The 19,531-nt window shown below is 49.6% G+C and overlaps 2 protein-coding genes and 1 long non-coding RNA gene across 4 annotated transcripts in view; 1 reads left to right on the forward strand and 2 right to left on the reverse strand.

Annotated features, from left to right (window-relative positions):
- Positions 1–1,836, reverse strand: part of RUFY3 (RUN and FYVE domain containing 3) — a 75,984-nt gene extending 74,148 nt beyond the window's left edge. For both annotated transcript variants that reach the window (XM_058667232.1, XM_058667231.1), the window contains exon 1: positions 1,527–1,836. The gene's annotated coding sequence lies outside the window, so the exon portion shown is untranslated. The remainder of the gene's footprint in view (positions 1–1,526) is intronic.
- UTP3 (UTP3 small subunit processome component) overlaps positions 1–18,508 on the reverse strand; it is a 143,247-nt gene extending 124,739 nt beyond the window's left edge. Inside the window, exon 1 of the mRNA XM_058667235.1 lies at positions 16,707–18,508. Within this exon, the coding sequence (XP_058523218.1) occupies positions 16,768–18,168 (1,401 nt within the window). The 5' untranslated portion in view covers positions 18,169–18,508 and the 3' untranslated portion in view covers positions 16,707–16,767. The remainder of the gene's footprint in view (positions 1–16,706) is intronic.
- Positions 1,971–4,109, forward strand: LOC131480836 (uncharacterized). The gene is made up of 3 exons (XR_009245858.1): positions 1,971–2,448; positions 3,636–3,833; positions 4,024–4,109. It is a non-coding gene; the product is annotated as an uncharacterized LOC131480836 (long non-coding RNA).
- Positions 18,509–19,531: the final 1,023 nt, after the last annotated feature.

A 19,531-nucleotide genomic window follows, 5' to 3' on the forward strand; every position in this document is an offset into this window, starting at 1 on the left:
AGGAAGGAACCAAATGAACTATAATTCAGATAAACCCAGCAAAACAAAGAGGAAAAGGAGTACAACAAGCATTGTGCCCCAACTACTACACAGGGAATGGCAGGATGTCTCCTGCACAAAGCAGAAAGCAGATTCTAAACAATGGGAAGTAACTGACAAGATCGTGCCCTTTACTTAAGCTACCTAGAAAGTTGTTTCCGTATTTCTGCAGGGCATGCGACCCCAAGCTTGGTCATACTGGCCTACTGTCTACATCAGTGATGGATAAGGTTAACACTGGCTGAATCCAAGTAACTTCAGCACGCTGTTCCCCTTCAATAAACCCTCTCCCACATCAGGACCTCTGCTGGCCAACTCAAGAGGATAAGCTTGGCAGACTAGGAAGGCAGGTCTTCACACCAACTCCAGCATCCTTATCACACAGATGCACCCAGCGGCTTCTCCAACTCAAGCAACGGGGTGTCCGTCTGTGGCCTGTGCTTAACACTGCCGTGTCCCATGGGGCGCCTGGGTCCGAATCTTAACTCTTGTTCCTAATGCCAGTGCAGACGCTGGGAGGAGCCAGCAGGGACGGCTCAGGTCACTGAGTCCCTGCTACTCCCGTGGTACACATGGACAGAGTCCTGGCTCGAGGCCTTGGGCAGTTACTGTCATTCCAGAAGTGACTTGAGAAAATGAGCTCTCCATTTGCTGCTCTAACAACAACAACAACAACAACAACACAACAATAAACTGACAAGCGCCTCTCCTCAACACCCCAAGCAAGTTTCTCTCTCTTCCCAGAACTCCTAGAACAAAGTATTTGCCATGCTTGCCGCGTCAGCCGCATTTCCACACCCCAGGATCTTGGCTTTGTAAGGCGCATTTCACGCTCCTCCCAGGGTCTTCACAGCGCCCACTCCGCGGCCGCTTTCAGACCACAGCATCTTAACGAGGCGGAGGCCTTATCTTCACAAAAGCCGGACTACTGGGAGGTGCCCTTGCAGAGCCACGCGTCCAGTTCTCATCTCGCACTGCCCGGAGTGGCTCTTCCCATCTCCGGAGCCCAATCCGTCCTATTTATGGACACCGAGTGAGTGCGCTCGGAAGGGCACCAGCACCCCTGACGCGGTCGGCCAGCCACACCTACTTGGCGCCCGCCCCGGAGCCCGAGCCCGCAGAGGGTGGCGGGGCTGCGGGATCTCTCGGCACCTCCTCCGGGATGAGCCCGGACTTGGGATCGGGCGCCGGGGAGGCGGAGGCTCGACGCCCCCGCGCGAGCACGTGGGAGGCAGGCAAGGGCCGCGGCCCCAGCAGGGAGGGCGAGCAGGCCCGGAGGGAGCCCGCGGCCTGGCGCCGGCGGGGAACATGAGGCACCGCGGCCGCCTCCCAAGCCCCGCGCCCCGCGCCCCAAGCCCGCACCGCGCGCCGAGACTGCCGTCCCCGGCGCCCCCCGCCTCCCGACCGGCCCGGCAGGAGGCGGAGCTCCTCGGGGGGCCGGCCCGGCGCTCCCCGGCCCAGTGCCCCCTTCCCCGCCCGCCACTCACGGTGCTTGCCGCCGCCGCTGCCGCCGCTCGGGTAGCTCAGCAGCAGGAAGGGCAGCGGGGAGCCCGGCGACGGCGGGGTCCTCCAGGCGCGCTGTTGCTGCGGCGGCGGGCGCGCCGCGAAGCCGGCGGCTCCATCGCCCGGGTAGAGCAGGAAGAAGGGGGCGGCCACCGGCGAGTCCGGCTCCGACTGCCCGGCGGGGGAGGCCGGCGGCGGCGGCCCCGCCTCGCCCTCGCGCTCCTCCGGCCGCCGCTCCCCGCCCCTCGCCGGCTCCTCGGGGCGACTCTGGGCCCGGGCGGCGGGTGGCGGCGGTGGTGGCTCGGCCATGCTCGCGCCTTTCCCGGGTGCCGCCTCTCGGATTCGCGCGCGGAGGAGCAGCCACCCCGTGCGGCCCGCGTCGCCGCCACCACCACCTTTCGCCTCGGCCAGCGGGCAGCGCCTCCGCTCGGCCGCGCGGGGCCCGAGTCAGCCGGAGGAGGGACCGCCCAGTCCGACGGCGCGGCCTGCCTCCCGCCGCCCGGCCCCCAGCCTGCGAGTCGGCTCCCCTAGGGGGCAGCGTCCTCCTCTTCCCACTTCCCCGCCCTCCGCTTCCCTCCCGACCCCGGGAGGACGTGGTGTCCGGCGGCGAGCTGACCCGCCCTGCCCCGCCCGGGCCCCTGGGCCGGCTGTGTTGCTCCCCGTGGTGCTGGGAAGGTGGGAGTACCGGCGAGATAGCGCGCAGCGTCTCCGCCTAAACTGCCAACTTCAGCAGGCGGCACAAAGCCTGGGGTGGAGGGAGAGGCGAAAGCGAATTTTAGACAAGCGCCCGTCTCCCTCCCCCACTCCTGGTGGAAAACGGTGTCATTTGGTTTTTTTCCCACACTTGGAACTTCAACCGTTGATGCCCGGTTTTGATGGATGAGCGTTTTAGGTGATAAGCCGGAGGTGGGTGTCTCCCTTAGACCTTGTCTTTTGTTCCCTGTCATTTGCGTGGTGTAGAAATCTTCTATTTGCTTTTTGGGCTTGGACTGCCTGGTCGCTGGGGCTGCCGGTGCGCTTAAAAGCATTGTAAGCCAAGCACTCCGGATTTCTGAGGACAAGTGGCCGTGACAGGTGAACAGTTTTCACTTTCCCATGCCTGGGTCTCGCTAGGAATGGCCCACCATTGCTTTTAGGGTCAATCTTTGGCTCCCTGATTATTGATTCCCTTATTCCTGCAAATAAACATTTGTGTCTCTAAAAGGGACGGTTTCCAGTTGGTCTTTACCCTGGATTCCAAGCTGGTTAGCTTTTGTGTTCGGGTTGCAAAATGCTGGCATGGAGTCCATGTTGACTTCATTAAAAATCACTGTTGTGTAACGCATTGCCCGCCTGCCTCCCCTGCCTCTGTGGAATCTTCTGTAGACGTAGTAGTATATTCCTCTGAAAGAAAAAGTAAACCTTTTGAAAATATTGTTGTTATCCTCTATATATCACTCTTGAAATTACCACCAGAAAATTACAGGGAGACTTCTAAGAGGGCCATTTCCTCGGGTCTTTTAGGCCAAAAGCGTTTGAAAGAATGGAAAATGTTTACAAGATGCTAACTTAAGGCAGACTTAGAAAATTTGATAGAATCGCACTAGTTGGGAGCATTTTCCTGACCTGTTGATCCCAGTTCTACTTGAGTAATTCACTTGTCCTAGAAAAAGATTTTATTAAATACTGATAAATCTGTTGTGAGTGGTTAAGAAACAAGCCAAGTGTTGAAGCCCAATGTAACATAAGGTTAAAGTGCTATGATTAGTAATATTTCATCGTTTTGACAAATAGTTTGTACCTTACAATTAATTATAAAAGGCTGAATTGGGCAAAAAAAAAAAAATGTTTTCATGGCTGTTTTTAGAATGTTGCAGGTTTGTTGTGCCTTTTTGTTGCCCTCCTGACAGGGCTGAGCGTCCTAACAAAAACACGGACTTATTTGCCATTTAGGGTTCTAAACTGTGTACTGACTTGAGAAAAAGTTTCCAGATGTTTTGCATTAAAAACCTGCCCTTAACTGAATTTCTTCTCTTGGCTCTTGCCCGTAGAAATCCTTAAGAATCATAGGTCCCTGTCAGGCTTCTGTAGAGAAATGGCTTGTGATCTTTCAGGGAAGAATTTGACAAGAAAGGACACTTATCCCACTGCAGGGTGACTGGAAGAGCAGAGTCCTTGGAAACGGTCCCCAGGACACTCCCGGCATCAGCCAGAGGAGTCACCAACTCAGCAAGGGATGGAATGCTACCAGTCTGTCAGTTCCCCTTTCTTGTTAGCCAGGATACCTTCCCCTATGGAAACATCTCCATGAGGTCAAGTCTTCTTTTTTAAAAAATTTTATTTTTAATATTTGTTTACATAGTTGAGAGTGATGCATGCCCAACATTGCCCTGAGGTGGATCTGTCTTTTTAAAAATGTTTAATTTTATTTGTAATATTGTTTACATAGTTGGGCCCAGTGCAGTAGCCTAGTGGCTAAAGTCCTCGCCTTGCATGTGCCAGGATCCCATATGGGTGCTGGTTCTAGTTCCCGCTGCTTCACTTCCCATCCAGCTTCCTGCTTGTGGCCTGGGAAAGCAGTCAAGGATGGCCCAAAGCCTTGGGATCCTGTACCCATGTGGGAGATTTGGAAGAAGCTCCTGGCTCCTGGCTTCGGATTGGCTCAGCTCCGGCTGTTGTGGTCGCTTGGGATGTGAATCAGCGATGGAAGATCTTCCTCTCTGTCTCTCCTTCTTTCTGTATATCCGACTTTCCAATAAAAAATAAATTTTTTAAAAAATATATTCTTTCCGTAGCTTAGAGAGATGCATGCGCATGTGGGTCTCTGATCAGGGTGGGGAGGGCCCAGAAGCGGAGGAAGGTGGTGGGACAGATGTTTCCGTTCTTTTCTCTTTCTTCGCATGGTCTGCTATGGGGAACGGGGAAGAGCAGCTCCTTGCTGTCATGTCAAACTACATCAGCACCAAGCGATGAGGACAGTCATTGATGACGCCCGAGAGACTCCAATGGGTGGAGGAATGTTCCCAGGTGTTATGTAGTAGCTTTGATGGTTTTGAGACTGGCTTTGTTGTACCTGGGGTTGAGAGAATCTGAAGATCTCCTTTTCCCTAACCCCAGCTCCCTTGAGAGTCAGTGAGATCTGAGGTCCAGCCTGGCGTGGTCAATCACCACCCCCAGCCCTCTGCACGCACTGGAGTGTCACAGAGGCGAGCCCACAAGTCCCCTACAGAATCTGCCCCCAGATCCTGATTTCCCATGCTCTGGTGGGTGCTGTGGCTTTTAGCCTGATGTGGCCCAACCCTGCTCTGGTACTGTGACCTAGCCCAACCAAACATGCCTCCCAGCCCCAGGTTTTGTGCGTGTGTTGGTGGGTGTTAGCCCAGCCCAGGTCTCCCATGGGAGTGGGTGCCTGGGCCTGACTTGGGCATACTCTTTAGTTTTCCCCTTCTCAACCACACTCTCAGCTCCCTCACTTGCCTGTGATGTGAGGTGGAGTCTTGCACTGTATTGCTTCTGTGTGGCTCCCTGCTTTTGAAAAGGCTTCCATTTATGCTTTACGTCAGTAATTAAGTGGCAGTGTAAGGCGTACAGAAAAGCGGTTGAAATACGAGTCCTTTAAAATTTACAGGCAAGGCTATTTATGAGCTTCTTCTGTAAAGGTGGCTAGGACGCCAAGTTCCTAGCTGCTTATGCTTTTAGCTCTTGGATCAATAATAAAATCACAGCTCTGCATTAGCTACAGTGACGTAAGGGCTGATTCAGCTGCTACATACTGAAGGAAGCCAAGACGATAAAAACAAGCCTAAACACTAAACTACTCCCCGAGACAGGGCAGAGCCCTGTCCCACATGGTAAAGGGACAAACTCCTAGCACTGTAGCTATCTGTGTTGGTTGTGTTTAAACACTTCGGTGATCCTAAGGATGGGTAGTCAGGACGTAGTATATTATATACAAAACCTTTAAGAGAGCAGTGTCATGGATAATAATGTAACTTGGAGTTGTCTATCAGAGAAGTTCCAGCCTGGGGCAGGTTGTGATGCTGGGGTCCCACACTGGACTCTGCTTCCCATCCAGCTTCCTGCTCATGTGCCCGGGAAAGCAGCAGGAGATGGTCAGGTTACTGAGTTCCTGCCACTCATGTTGGAGCCTCCAGCCATTTGGGAAGTGATCCAGTAGGTGAAATCTCTCTCTTCTCTCCCTCCTACATCCTCCTTCTTTCAAATAAAAAAATCTTAAAATATAAAAAAGGATACTTCCTGAAGTGTGATATTCTTTTTTTCAGTGTATAGAGATAGGTATAAATATATATATATATTTGTCATGATTTTAAAATAATGATTCACTTAAATTGTTTCACACTGTATGTGAGACAAGCTGAATTTGAAAACAAGGTACTCAACTTAAGATTTCATGTTCAGGGCCCGGCGGCGTGGCCTAGCGGCTAAAGTCCTCGCCTTGAACACCCCGGGATCCCATATGGGCGCCGGTTCTAATCCCGGCAGCTCCACTTCCCATCCAGCTCCCTGCCTGTGGCCTGGGAAAGCAGTTGAGGACGGCCCAAAGCTTTGGGACCCTGCACCCGCATGGGAGACCCGGAAGAGGTTCCTGGTTCCCGGCTTCGGATCGGGACACACCGGCCCGTTGCGGCTCACTTGGGGAGTGAAACATCGGATGGAAGATCTTCCTCTCTGTCTCTCCTCCTCTCTGTATATCCGACTTTCCAATAATAATAAAACCTTTAAAAAAAAAAAACAGATTTCATGTTCAATTCATTTTAAGAAATGCAGAAATTGGGCCCAGCAGGGTGGTTCAATAAATAAATCCTCGCCTTGCAAGCGCCCCGGGATCCCATATGGGCACTGGTTCTAATCCCGGCAGCTCCACTTCCCATCCAGCTCCCTGCCTGTGGCCTGGGAAAGCAGTCAAGGATGGCCCAAAGCCTTGGGACCCTGTACATGCGTGGGAGACCCAGAAGAGGCCTCTGGCTTCTGGCTTTGAATAGGCTCAGCTCCGACCTTTGTGGCCACTTGGGGAGTGAATCAGAGGATGGAATCTCTTTCCGGTAAAAATAAAAATATTTTTAAAAGCAGAAATGCAGAAATTTAGGCCATTTATTATTATAATTGCACTGTTTTAAATCACTAGGTTTTGATGGCTCTCATTGGCTCAGTTTTTTCCAGAGCATAAGTTATAAAAATAGCAAACGAATTATATTTCCTGTTGATTGTAGACAGGCCTGCACTGGAGGAATTTATTCTGGGTCTCCTTAGCATTTCATGTCTGGATGATGTTGCTGAAGTTTCACTGTTTTTTTTTTTTTTGTTTTGTTTTGTTTTTAATTGGAAAGTCAGATACACAGAGAAGAGGAGAGACAGAGAGGAAGATCTTCCGTCCGATGAGTCATTCCCCAAAAGTGGCTTCAATGGCTGGAGATGCTCTGATCTGAAGCCAGGAACCAGGATCTTCCTCTGGCTCTCCCACATGGGTGCAGGATCCCAAGGCTTTGGGCCGTCCTTGACTGCTTCCCAGGCCACAAGCAGGGAGCTGGATGGGAAGCGGAGCCACTGGGATTAGAACCGGTGCCCATATGAGAATCCAGCACATGTAAGCGAGGACTTTAGCCACTAGGCTACTGTGCTGGGCCTTGTTCTCTGCCTTAAATCTGCATCTTTTTTTTCGCTGCCATGGTTAGGAGTGGTTCTTAACTGGTTTCCCTGCACCTAAGTATAATTCATTCCATTCTTCTGCTCTCTAGCAACTGAAGTGAATAGTTGGCTTTTCTGGAGGTTGATCTAATTATGACACTTTGTGTCCTAAGACTTTTGGCTCTCCACTCCTGAGGTAAATCTTTTCTAAACCACCTTCCTCTTGCCTGATGGCTTCCTCCCCATTTTCCACAGCAGGATTATCTTGCCACGCCTGTTCAACCTGTGGCTGTGCTGTGACGCGTTTCACATTGCCTGTTCAACCTGTGGCTGTGCTGTGACGCGTTTCACATTGCTCTCATGGCCTTGCCTTCTTAACTCCCAGCCCCACCCAGATGTTCATGAAAAAAAAGAACCCTACCACCTTCTGTGCTCTCCCTGGGGGGGTGTGCTGTTCTTGTCTTCAGTCCTATGGCACCCTGGAGTGAATCAGCCAATGGAAGGATGGAAGGTCTCTCCATAGCTCTTTTTTTATATATATATTTTTTATTTTGTTGATAACCTTTACATAATTGATTAGGGCACAAAGGGTCAAGGGCTAGAGGAAAGTGGCTAAAGACCATTGTTTTCACATTCTTTTTTTTTTTCCTTCTTGTATCTGGGGGAAGAGGAGAGATAAGGGGAAAAGCCACATCCAGCCTCCTAACCATCCCAGGGTCCCTGATGTAGGGCCTGCTCCGAGGGCTCGGCTCAAGTGACTTATCGTTCAACAATTCTGAATTGCTGCTGATCTCGCCACTCCAGGCACAATGAACTCTCTCCAGAATCCACTGGTTGACACAGTCCATCTTAGAGTCTCCATTTGCCTAGGTTTTCACTGCCAACCCTTGGTTGCTTTAGTTGATCAATTTGTTCTGTCCCCCGTCCTCTGTTCTGGTACCAGGTGTCCTCTGAAGGTTCTAATGTACCATCGTATCCTCCATGTGCAACTGGCCATGCTGTCCAGTGTTTCGTCTAAGCTACTAAAGAGGTCCAGATCACACAGAAGCATTCCACGGTCAGACCAAGGACCCTGCAATTTTCTCCATGGTTGTAGTTTGGAGTCCATTGATGCGGTTGGAAGGTACCCAAAGAAACCTCATCTGAGGAGATCCCAGACCTGATTCTTGCATGTGCTTGCCAATACAGGGACTGGCACAGTCTGTCGCCCCAGTCAGCTTACATGTACACTGGTGATTGCAGTTGCTGGGTCAGTTCTGTCTCCAGCCCTGCCCTCTATACAAACTAATGGGTGTTGCAACCCAGCCCGGTTCTACCCACTGCACACTTGGCCACATAAACCAGTGAGAGGTGCAGCCTAGTTGGGGCAACTCCCAATAACTCCCACCAGGCCTGCCCCTGCCCTGGATTCCTTGCTTTCCAGTATGTACAGTAGACTGCTCTAGTCTGTCCCACATCCCATTCAGCTCTCGTACGTGTCAATGGGCATTGAAGCCTCGTTCAACTCAACCAGCAGCATTATCCAGCCCGCATACATGCTGAAGGGTGCCATTCTCTGTCTAACCATGCCTGCCCCAGTCCTGGATCATGCTCACCAGTTGAAATGGAAACCCAAGAGGGAGGTGCCCACTGTTTCCCTACTGGGCCCGCTCCCGGATCCATGCACTGTCCAGGTGGTTCTGCAGTTTAAGTTGATAGAATTCGTCCCTCCAAACCCCCCGCCCCGTGCCAGCCTCTGCGGGCTGATGCTGCAGCAAAGCCCAACTAATCCATACCCACTCTGACTTATGCATGTACTCTGTAGCTCTTTTGAATATATATTCAAATGTTAATAACATTGTTATCTACTTGAGTGATCCTGTCCCCCCAGTCATGAAAAACCAATCTCAGTATATATACAAACACGAGCCAAATAAACAGGTGCTTCAGAGGCCTCTGAAGAGCCCGTTACTGCTTAATTCTTTACATTATGCCTGCTAGATGATTGATCTAGGTTTTGTCATGTCCCTGTGCCCCTGCATTCTTTTAGTTTAATTCGCTTCTGTTTTATTTGTTGATTTTTCTTGCTTTTCCTTCCTCAGCAATCAGGCTTGCACTAGAATGTTTCTGCCCAGCACTTGTTTCGCCCAGAGGCAAGGGAACGAAAATGCATAAATCTCATTCTGCGTAACTTTGTTCTCAGATATCTAACTCACCCTTCCAATACTTTGAAGTAAATTCGCATGACTTATCTTTTATTGTTTTTGTTTTATTCCCATAGATTCTCATCACACATAGATTGGGTGATTGAAAGAGAAAGATATGGATGGCACTTTTTTTAAAGATTTATTTATTTTTATTGGAAAGGCGGATATACAGAGAGGAGGAGAGACAGGAAGATCCTCTGCCCTATGATTGACTCCCCAAGTGAGCACAACAGCCAGTGCTGAGTCGATCCAAAGCCAGGAGCCGGGAACTTCCTCCATGTCTCCCACGCGGGTACAGGGTCCCCGTCCTCGACTGCTTTCCCAGGCCACAAGCAGGGAGCTGGATGGAAAGTGGAGCTGCTGGGATTAGAACCGGCGCCCATATGGGATCCCGGCATGTTCAAGGCGAGGACCTTAACCATTATGACATCATGCCAAGCCCAAGATATGTTTTATTTCACAGTTGTCAACCATTATAAGTAACCATCTTTAGAAACAAAAACTGTACTAATTTGTTGCCATTCTTTCTGGGATGTTTACAATTCCAAGTTGTTTGGCATCAATTGTACTCCTGCTGCTTTATGCCTTAGCTCAAATGACCAGAGTTAAATTAGCAACAAGGGAAAAGAGTCTGGAGCTAGCCTTTCTATTGTCCAGCTTTAGTTATTGTGACTCTTGGGTCTTCCCTCATTTGTTTGTCACAGAACATTGTGTTACAATTTAAAAAAAATTTTTTTTAAATTTTTATTACAAAGTCAGATATACAGAGAGAAAGAGAGACAGAGAGGAAGATCTTTCGTACGATGATTCACTCCCCAAGTGAGTGCAATGGCCGGTGCTGCGCCGATCCGAAGCCGGGAACCAGGAACCTCTTCTGGGTCTCCCACACGGGTGCAGGGTCCCAAGGCTTTGGGCAGTCCTCGACTGCTTTCCCAGGCCACAAGCAGGGAGCTGGATGGAAAGTGGAGCTGCCGGGATTAGAACCGGCGCCCATATGGGATCCCGGGGCGTTCAAGGCGAGGACTTTAGCCGCTAAGCAGGCCCTACAGTTGTTTTTTAATCTGAAAAACTGGCTTGCTTCTTCCCATCAAAAAAAAAAAAAAGTATGTTTTGATTTATCTTTTTTCTTACTTGTAAATATTCTTTCGTCACTTTTGGGTAAACGATAAATGTGTTTTATAAAACAACCTACAAAAACTAAGTCAACACTTGGTTTTGGTTTTCAAATGAACAGAGTTCCAATGCATTTGTGGCTTGTATTACAACAGTTAAGCTATGAATCCTTTACATTTTTTATTTGTAGCCAAAACTTCTACAAAGCTTAACCTTGGTGCTTTAATTCAATGTCAGCACAGGTGGAAGAGAAGTGGAGCATGGTGAATTGTGAGCCAGGAACATGAATGCCTTAGCAGGAACATTCATCCTTGGTCTAAACCTGCAAAATTACCCAGAACTTTTCTCCTGATAATGAGAATTCCACTAGATTCAGGATAAGTAAGTTTGCTAAAGACTGAACTAGGTTCTTAAGACCTATGCTGTTTATTGTATATTAAAAATCAAAAAGTAAGGCATTGAGAAAGATGCCACCTTGATCATCTGACACTGTCTCCATTAAATGTGATAAATACGAGAGTAGTCCTGGTTTCCGGAGTTTAATGAGTGAAGTAGAGCTAAGCTGTTCAGTATTTTTATTTGCTTAACTGGTTAGAGATAGACCCCTTCAAAAATGTAAAAGTGGCTAATCCAACCCCACAGTTTTGGGGGAACGCTATTGCCTTCAATACATTCTTGGAGTTAACGTCCCCATTTTACAGTGCTCCCTGATCACTTTACATAATATTTTACTCTGGCGATTACTTTCATTCCTGTCCTTGTTAGTAGCTCTTCTCCTGGTCCTACTCTAGCTATGACAATTCAGGTTCTATGGTGCTGGGGCAAAGGTCTGCATTTGAACATGTGCCCAGGGATCCTTAGGCATTCCGGTAGAAACAGAGAACATCCACTCATTCAGGTGGAGTAAATTAGCTTTGTATCTTTCTATGAAGTCGTTGTCATTGTAATCAAATATTCAACACCTGCCAGGAGCTACTGACCATCCAAAGTCCATGGAATTAATTTTGGCGCAAAATCCATGGATAGCTTTTTCAGAATGTATTTTCTTTTAAAGATTTATTTATTTTCATTGGTTCACTTCCTGAGTGGCCGCAATGGCCAGAGCTGAGCCAATCCAAAGCTGGGTACCATGAGCTTCTTCAAGGTCTCCCAGGTGAGTGCAGGATCGGGATACGAACCAGTGCCCACATGGGATCCCTGTGCAGGCAAAGCGAGGACTCTAGCTGCTAGGCTACTACCGTGCTAGAACCGCAAACTAAATTTTAAAGACCCCACATTTGCATGGGTTTGAAAATTATCTGAATTATGTTAAGTCTGTTCACTTTAAATGCTGCAAAAAATAACGAAAAAAAGAAAAAAATAACTACAAACAAAACAAAATATAATTTTTTGTGTCGCTGGTGTGGTGGCATAGCAAGCTAATCCTCTACCTGTGGCACCAGCTTCCCTTGTGGGGCCTGGGTTGAACCCTGAACACTCCGCTTTCCATCAGCTCCCTGCCATGGTCTGGGAAAGCAGTGGAGGGTGGCCTTGGGCACCTGCGCCCACGTGGGACACCCAGAAGCAGCTTCTGGCTCCCAGCGTCAGATCAGCTTGGCTCTGGTCATGGCAGCTATTTGGGGAGTGAAACAGTGGACACAAAGTCTCATTCTCTAACTCTTTCAGGTAAAAATAAGTAAATCTTTACAAAATGTTCCTGTGTTAAAATAAACGTACCTTTTAACCCTGTGGAATTTCCTGACACAGATTATTTCGGGGGCTGTAACAGTCATATATTCTAAGTGAGGAGAATAGTATAGTGAGGTTATATAATCTAGATCAAGGCCAAACTCTTGATACCCCATAGTATTTTCCTTGAGGTAGAACATTTTACTCCCTCTACCCATTATTTGTTTGCTGTTTGTAGTTTAACACATGTTGATTACTTAGGGTTACTGTATTTCCTCTTTTTTTGCGGGAGACACAGAGTACTCATGTGTGGTTCACTCCTCAAATGTTCCCACCTGCTAGTGCTGCGCCAGGACCAAGGCAAGGAGCTGTGAGCGCAATGCAGTTCTCCTGTGTGGATGGCAGGAGCCATCCCTGTGCCTGTCCCAACCTCCCAGCAGGCTCTGCTCTAGCAGGAAGTTGGAGGCCCCAAAGTGGTCCTCTGATGTGCTTCTCGGGTAGCCCCAGCAGCCTGTGGCCCAGCATTGTGCCGCCACCCGCAGTGCAGGCAGCCCAGACAGGCATCAGCGAAGACTCCTAGCTGCTCCACTTCCTGTAAGGTTCCTTGCTCCTGTGCCTGGGAAAGCCGTGGAGGACAGTCCAATTTCTTGGGCCCCTGCTTCCAGTCAGTCCCCCTGCCCAGCCGTGTCTGTTACTGCCATCTGGGAAGTGAAGCAGTCATTGGACGATCTCTTCTTTCTGTAACTCTGCCTTTCAGCTAAACAAATAAGCCTCTTTAAAAACACACACACACACACATTTGGGAAGCACAGTTAAAGTATGTAAGTATGTTCAGGGGCAGGTGTGGTGACTCAATTAGCTAATCCTTTACCTGCACGTGCTGGCATCTCATAAAGGAACCGGTTCTAGTCCCAGTTCCTCCATTTCTGATCCAGTTCCCTGATTATGGTCTGGAAAAGCAGCAGAGGATGGCAGTTCTTGGGACCCTATAACCAATGTGGGAAACCCAGACGCACCTGGCTTCAGAGGGGCCATTTTGGGAGTGAACCGGTGTAAATATGCCTTTCAAATAAAAACAATTAAAAAAAATTTTTAAACTATATCAAGAATATTGACATCAGAATATACCTTAAACAAAATTTAAAATGTTAATATTTGTTGGCTTTATTATGCTTTCTTAAAGTTCCAAAGGAAAAATAAAAGCATTTAAAACAGGAATGTATAATCAATACAATTCAACTTGTTATTTGAAACATCTTTAACTTTTTTTTAAAATTTTATTTATTTATTTATTTGTATTGGAAAGTCAGATATACAGAGAGGAGGAGAAACAAGAGGAAGATCTTCCATCTGCTGATTTACTCCCCAAGTGACTACAATGGCCAGAGCTTCACTAATCCAAAGCCAGGATCCAGGATCCAGGAGCTTCTTCCAGGTCTCGCGTAAGGGTGCAGGGTTCCTAGGCTTTGGGCCGTCCTTGACTGCTTTCCCAGGCCACAAACATGGAGCAGGGTGAGAAGAGGAGCAGCAGAGACTAGAACCAACACCCATATGGGATCCCAGCATGTGCAAGCAAGGACTTTAGCCGCCAGGCTACCGTGCTAGGCCCTACTTGAAACATCTTTCCACCTTAAACACATGAAATTCTAATTTAATCCTATACTTTTGAGAATTATCTATCATTCAGTGTTTTTCATTGTGATTTTAGACATGGAAAATGGCAAGTACCCCCTTTGTTATCTGAGATTATTATAACTTATTTTAATTTCACAGAAATAGCAAGGAAAAACAAGCAATTCTCATAATTCCTCAGAAATATTAAGTATTCCCTTTATGTGAGCTATGCAAATAGAATCACTCATGTTATCTCAGCTAGTTTTATTTTTTTTATTCAAAAGGCAGAATTAGAGAAAAATCTTCCATTCGCTGGTTCACTTCCCAGGTGTCTGCAATGGTTGGAGCTGAGCTGATCCATGGGCGCATGGTCCTAAGGATTTGGGCCATCTTCCATTGCTTTCCCAGCCGTAAGCTGGGAGCCAGACTGGAAGTGGAACAGCTGGGACATGATCTAGAGCTCAAGCGAGATGCTAGCACTGCAGTCGGAGGAGCAGCATGCTATTCTGCTGTGCTGGCTCCCGATCACAACGCTTTCCAGTTTGCGTTTGGCAGGCTGTAGCTAGCTTTGAGGCATGAAAGCAAATCAAATTCTTTTCTAAAGGGGCATGTTTATGTAACTCCATAGATTACAGAAACAAACTGTGGCTTAGAGATATTGCCTAGCCCTAACCACCTTAATACTTGGTTTTCCACACCTGCCATACAACAGGTTGTTTTGAGTTGATCCCTGATATCAGTAATGAACTGTGTCGGGGCTTTTCTGAGGCCCTCTAGAGCCTCCGAATGAGCGAATACCATCATACTGCATCAGTTTACCATGGATGCATGAAGGCTGTGCCAAGCACACCCCAGGACTAAAATAGTGTTTGTTAGATAATCACAAGTTGTAGAGGATGTAAACATTTAGCAACTTCTGCTGGTAACTCATGTCAGACAAAGCTAGGTTTCACAATATAGTGCCATCTACATCCCAGCTGCCCCAAATTAGAGTTATAAACTATCTGGTGGTGGGGGAAGCACCATGACATAATAGGCTAAGCCTCCACCCATAGTGCCAGCATCCCTTATGGGCACTGCTTTGTGGCCTGGCTGCTCCATTTCCTGACTGAATTTCGTGCTGGGAAAGCGGCAGAGGATGAGCCAAATCCCCAGGCCCCTGCAATCATGTGGGAGACCTCAAAGAAGCTCTTGGCTCCTGGCTTTAGAAAGGCTTAGCTTGGCCAATTCAGACATTTGGGGAGTGAACCGCAGATGGACGATCTGTTTCAAATAAAAGTAAAAAACGAATCTTTATAAAGTCCTCACCTTGAACACACCAGGATCCCATATAGGTGCTGGTTCTAATCCCATTGGCCCCACTGTCCATCCAGCTCCCTACCTGTGCCTGGGAAAGTAGTGGAGGACGGCCCAAAGCCTTGGGACCCTGCACCTGCGTGGGAGAACCAGAAGAGCTTGACTTCAGATTGTTGCAGTCATGTGGAGAGTGAATCATCAGATGTTTTTCATTGTGTATGTCTTTCCAATAAAAAGATAAATCTTAAAAAAAAAAAAAAACCCTGGAGGCATATTTGGAGGAGTATATACCAGGCTTCATTTGCTCCACTTTTTAAAATGGAAGCCCTTTCTTCCTTTGTAACATTTTCCTCACAATATGTAAATGGCAAGCACCTGACATTGAGCAGCAATTACTCTCAACCTCCAACTTGGTGATCTGCTTTTCACTCTGCCCGACATTTTCTGTATCCTTCCATGTGCTCATTCAGTGCTTCCCCCTTCTCTGAAACTTGTATTATAAGCCAACACTGCTTGAGTGATTACCTAAGTGCTTGACATACATTAATTCACTTACTCCTTATACACATAAAAAGAAATCACCCTCCTAACTCCAATATCTATACTTATTCTATATGGCTAGTATGATTTACCACATAGGGTTGTGAGGAATAAGGAAATACGTATAAATACAGTGCTCACAAAGAGTACCTTGGTAGGCATATTTTCCCCCCGCACACATTTATCTACAGAAAAACAAGATAAAAAAATTTGGCGTGCGTACTATCTAAAAGAAACAGCTTCACGCTAGGGCTGGAAGAGAGGAGCTAAATGAAGTTGGTTTGTGTTGAACTCCTAGGCAGGTGGCATCCTTTACAAAGTTAACCTCCCACCATGTCAGCACCTCATCTGTGATCCCAGGAGACCACCTCATCAAGTGATCCAAGGATTCCATGAGAAGATGCCCAACCAGCACCTGCTAATTGCACCTCTCCAGCTGTCAGCACACACTGAATGCATGAACCCCGAGATATGGGAGACTTCTTTAGTGCCTTCCTTCACTGCTGTCATTTCCCATCCTGCATCCCTTTAGTTATTTCAGCATCTTTTCCCATAACAGTTCAAAATGGTACCCGTTTTGCTACCACTTACAGTTGTCACTTCCTAGTAGTAATCATACCAAATTTTCACCAGACGTTAGTATACACAGCAACCACCATGGATCACCAGGAGAAATGGACTTTTATCTTATTTAACACATGGGTCATTAGAAAATATAATTGGAGTACTTAAGGCACATCTTACTTTATCCACCAAAGTTCCTCTTCATTTCCACACATTTACTGTACAGAATGTATACAATCCATATTACCATTAAGCCCACTTAACAAGTAATATAGCTAGGCAGATGAAATACATGTCAAACTATTTTACAGGCAATCTTAAGCAATTCGACTGTCACATGTATGTTGTCTTAATGGGAACAGTCATAAAAATGGTCCACTTTCCACTAACACTACCCAACCGGCTGCAACATTTTCTTAGGTTAATACTTGACAAAACATTGGGGAACACTTTCAACACAATCTCTTTCTTCCCAGTGCCTTGGCCCCACTCCCACAGGCCTTACATAAAGGAAAAAATGAGGCAACCAACTCCCCGTTGACAACAAACTTCAGTCACAAAAATGCAATTTATTGCTCTAAGATGACTGCCAGAAACCTCAACGAAGCTACGAGAGCCTTTATTTAAGCTTAATGCTCTTTTTAACCCCCGCGCGGATGCCGGAGAGCTCCCCGCTGTAGCGCTGCTCCTCCGTGCGCACCTCGCGCACCTGGCCTCGCCTCCGGATCTTGGCTCGGCGGAACTTCTCCCTGTGCTTCACTCTCGGATTGCGGTCGATCTTCTTCCTCCTGGGGGTCAGTCCCCTGTTTTTGGCGATCTGGTAGGTAATGGCTCTCTTGGCGTTTTGATCCCCAGGGCCCGCTTCCTCGGCGCTGTCTTCCTTCTTTCTCTTCAGCTGTTGCCCGTCTTTCTTCTCCTGGGAGTTGTTCAGGGCAGCCTCATCAAGATCCGAGTCGTCAGAAAGGTCTGGGACAGAGGGGGCTGCGGCTGAGCTCCCTGGGCCAGGCCTGGGCTTAGCCTTGGGCCGCTTGGCCCCTGGGCTCTGTCCGTCCTTAAGGGAGAGGAGGTAACGGATTTCCGAGGACAGCTTCTCATCCACAGTCGCCAGCTGGTTGATGAGGTTGCGGTAGGTGGCTAGCCTTTCTATGACGGGATGCCCGTGCGCAGGGACCCTCCGGGCTTTCAGCATCAAGTAGAAGCTGATGTTGGAGCAGTAGTTTAAGTAGAGGTTGTACTTGGTCCGCAGGTACTGGCTTCCTTTCCCGGACGGAATGGTGCCTTGGTCCACCAACTGCAGCAGCGGCTCCAGCTCGTCCTTGACCTCCGTCAGCTTGACTTTGAGGTCCTCAATGAGCTCCAGGAGCTCGGGGGCCTCCTTGCGCAACATCTTGAGCTTCTCTTTCACGGACACCTTGGCCAGGTCCTTCGTGACTCGCGTGGCAGCCTCCTCTTTGTGGGGTACTGGTTTTGCAAAGGCTTCCACCCAGGAGACCCCAAAGTCATCCTCTTGCAGGGCTTGGGCGAGGCGCCGCTGAATCACCTGCGCTTCCTCCTCCTCCTCCCTCTCTTCCTCCTCTACTTCTTGTTGGCTCCGCCGGCCCCGGGCCTTGGTGCCATAGTCCGTGTCATAGTAAAGTTTCTTCCTCTGACCCCACGACAGAGTGGGGTCCACAGAGGCCTCGGCCTCGCTCTGCACGGAGCTCCCACCATCATCGTCTTCCTCCTCCTCCCCTGAGCTCTCTCCTTCTTCATCGTCCTCCTCCACATCCAAGGCCAGCACCTCCTCCTCCTCCTCCTCGCTCTCCTCGTCCCCGCTGTCCGCTTCGTTCCCGCCCTTGGCCAGGGCTGTCCGGGACCGAGCCTCATGGAAGTCGTCTACCTCATCTTGGTAGTAGCTCGAGTCCCCCGGCGAGGGCGGCAGCCCCACGCCGTCCTCGGGCTCGTCCGCCGCGCGGCGACCCGCCCTGGCCTGCACCGCCGCCCACCGGGCCGCGCCGCGCCGCCGGGACCGCCCGGCCATGGCGCACCCGAGCTCGGCTGCCGAGGCACCGGGGGGACTCGGGTCGCCTCGTCGTCCAGCCACAGGCAGGGGGCAGGCAGCAACACGCACTCACTCCCAGCACGCGAGTCCGCGAACACGCCGCGCCGACACGTTCCCACCTCCTTCCGGGGCCTGTGATGCTCTGCCCCGCGTGCCGCTGGGGGGAAGACGGATCTTGTGGGTCGCTGTGCCTCTCTCACACCAGTCGGTTCCGGTGAGTGAAAAAAAAAATCTTTCCGTAGGGAAACAAAAGGGCGAGGAAGTTGCGTTCCGCATACGCCTCCCGAGAGACCGGCTTTTACTCTTGCGAGTTTGGACGAGACCGCAACGTCACCGCGGAGCGCCGGTAGAGGGCGCGGTTTCTCTGCGCCTGGGGCGGCCCAGCTAGCCCTTGGCGCATGCGCCGCCCGTTGAGTTTCTTGGTCCTCGTGGCGGCGGGTGTAGTTTTGCTTCTAGCAGGCATGTTTTACGCCCCGGTCTGCACGTGACTTCGCACTTCCCAACGCCACATTTTGGGGCACTTCAGCTCGTGTCCTGGTGCGGCGGGGTCAGCTGCCGACCCCCCGCGGGTCCGAGGATGCGGGGGACCCCGCCGGGAAGGCGCAGCCCGCGGTGAGGGTCTTGAGGGATGCAGGCTCACCGCCGCTTGGTTCTAGGAGGTGTTTGGGACGTGCCGCGTGGGTGAGGAGTCCCATGGCGCTGAGGGAGGGCGCGGCTCCCCTCCCGGACCCCCACGGGCCACGCGGCCATCCCGTGCTCTCTCCCCTCGGCCTGCGGGGCGGTCGGGCCGGGTCCAGGCGCGCCCCTGGCAGGTCAGCTGGCCTCCTGCACCTGAACCCGCAGCGGGACTCTCACATCTCTGGGGTTGACACCTGTCAGCATTTTCGCTCAATTGGGGAATTCCGGCTGCACGCCGCAGGCGTCCCCAGCTTTGTCCTTTTGATCTCTGACTCCCTTAGTTGTTTTTGTCTCATTTCTAGCATGGGACCCAGTAGAGTTCTATAAAGACTGATTTCCAGGACCCAGTACAGTGCTTCCTTTTAGGGTGGCGTTTGGTATTTGTTACAGAGTGAAGTATTGAGATTACAGTGTTTGGTTATCTTAGAGTGCTGTTAATAAAGCTGAGTGGATGACTGATGCCTGAGGCGGAAAACATTTGGAGAGGAGATAACCTGAGCCATTTCCATCCAGGTGGAAACAGACTTGGGAAATGTCTCTTAACCAGTCTAGCAAAGAAACTAGGGACAGGGCTTCCACTCTGAACTTTCGTGTCCGTGTTCAGCCGTTTGCCTCTTTAATGTGGATGAATTTCCGACATGGCGGGAGTGTGTGTGTGTGTGTG

This window comes from Ochotona princeps, chromosome 7 (genome assembly GCF_030435755.1).
Source record: "Ochotona princeps isolate mOchPri1 chromosome 7, mOchPri1.hap1, whole genome shotgun sequence".
In the NCBI taxonomy this organism is placed as follows: domain Eukaryota; kingdom Metazoa; phylum Chordata; class Mammalia; order Lagomorpha; family Ochotonidae; genus Ochotona; species Ochotona princeps.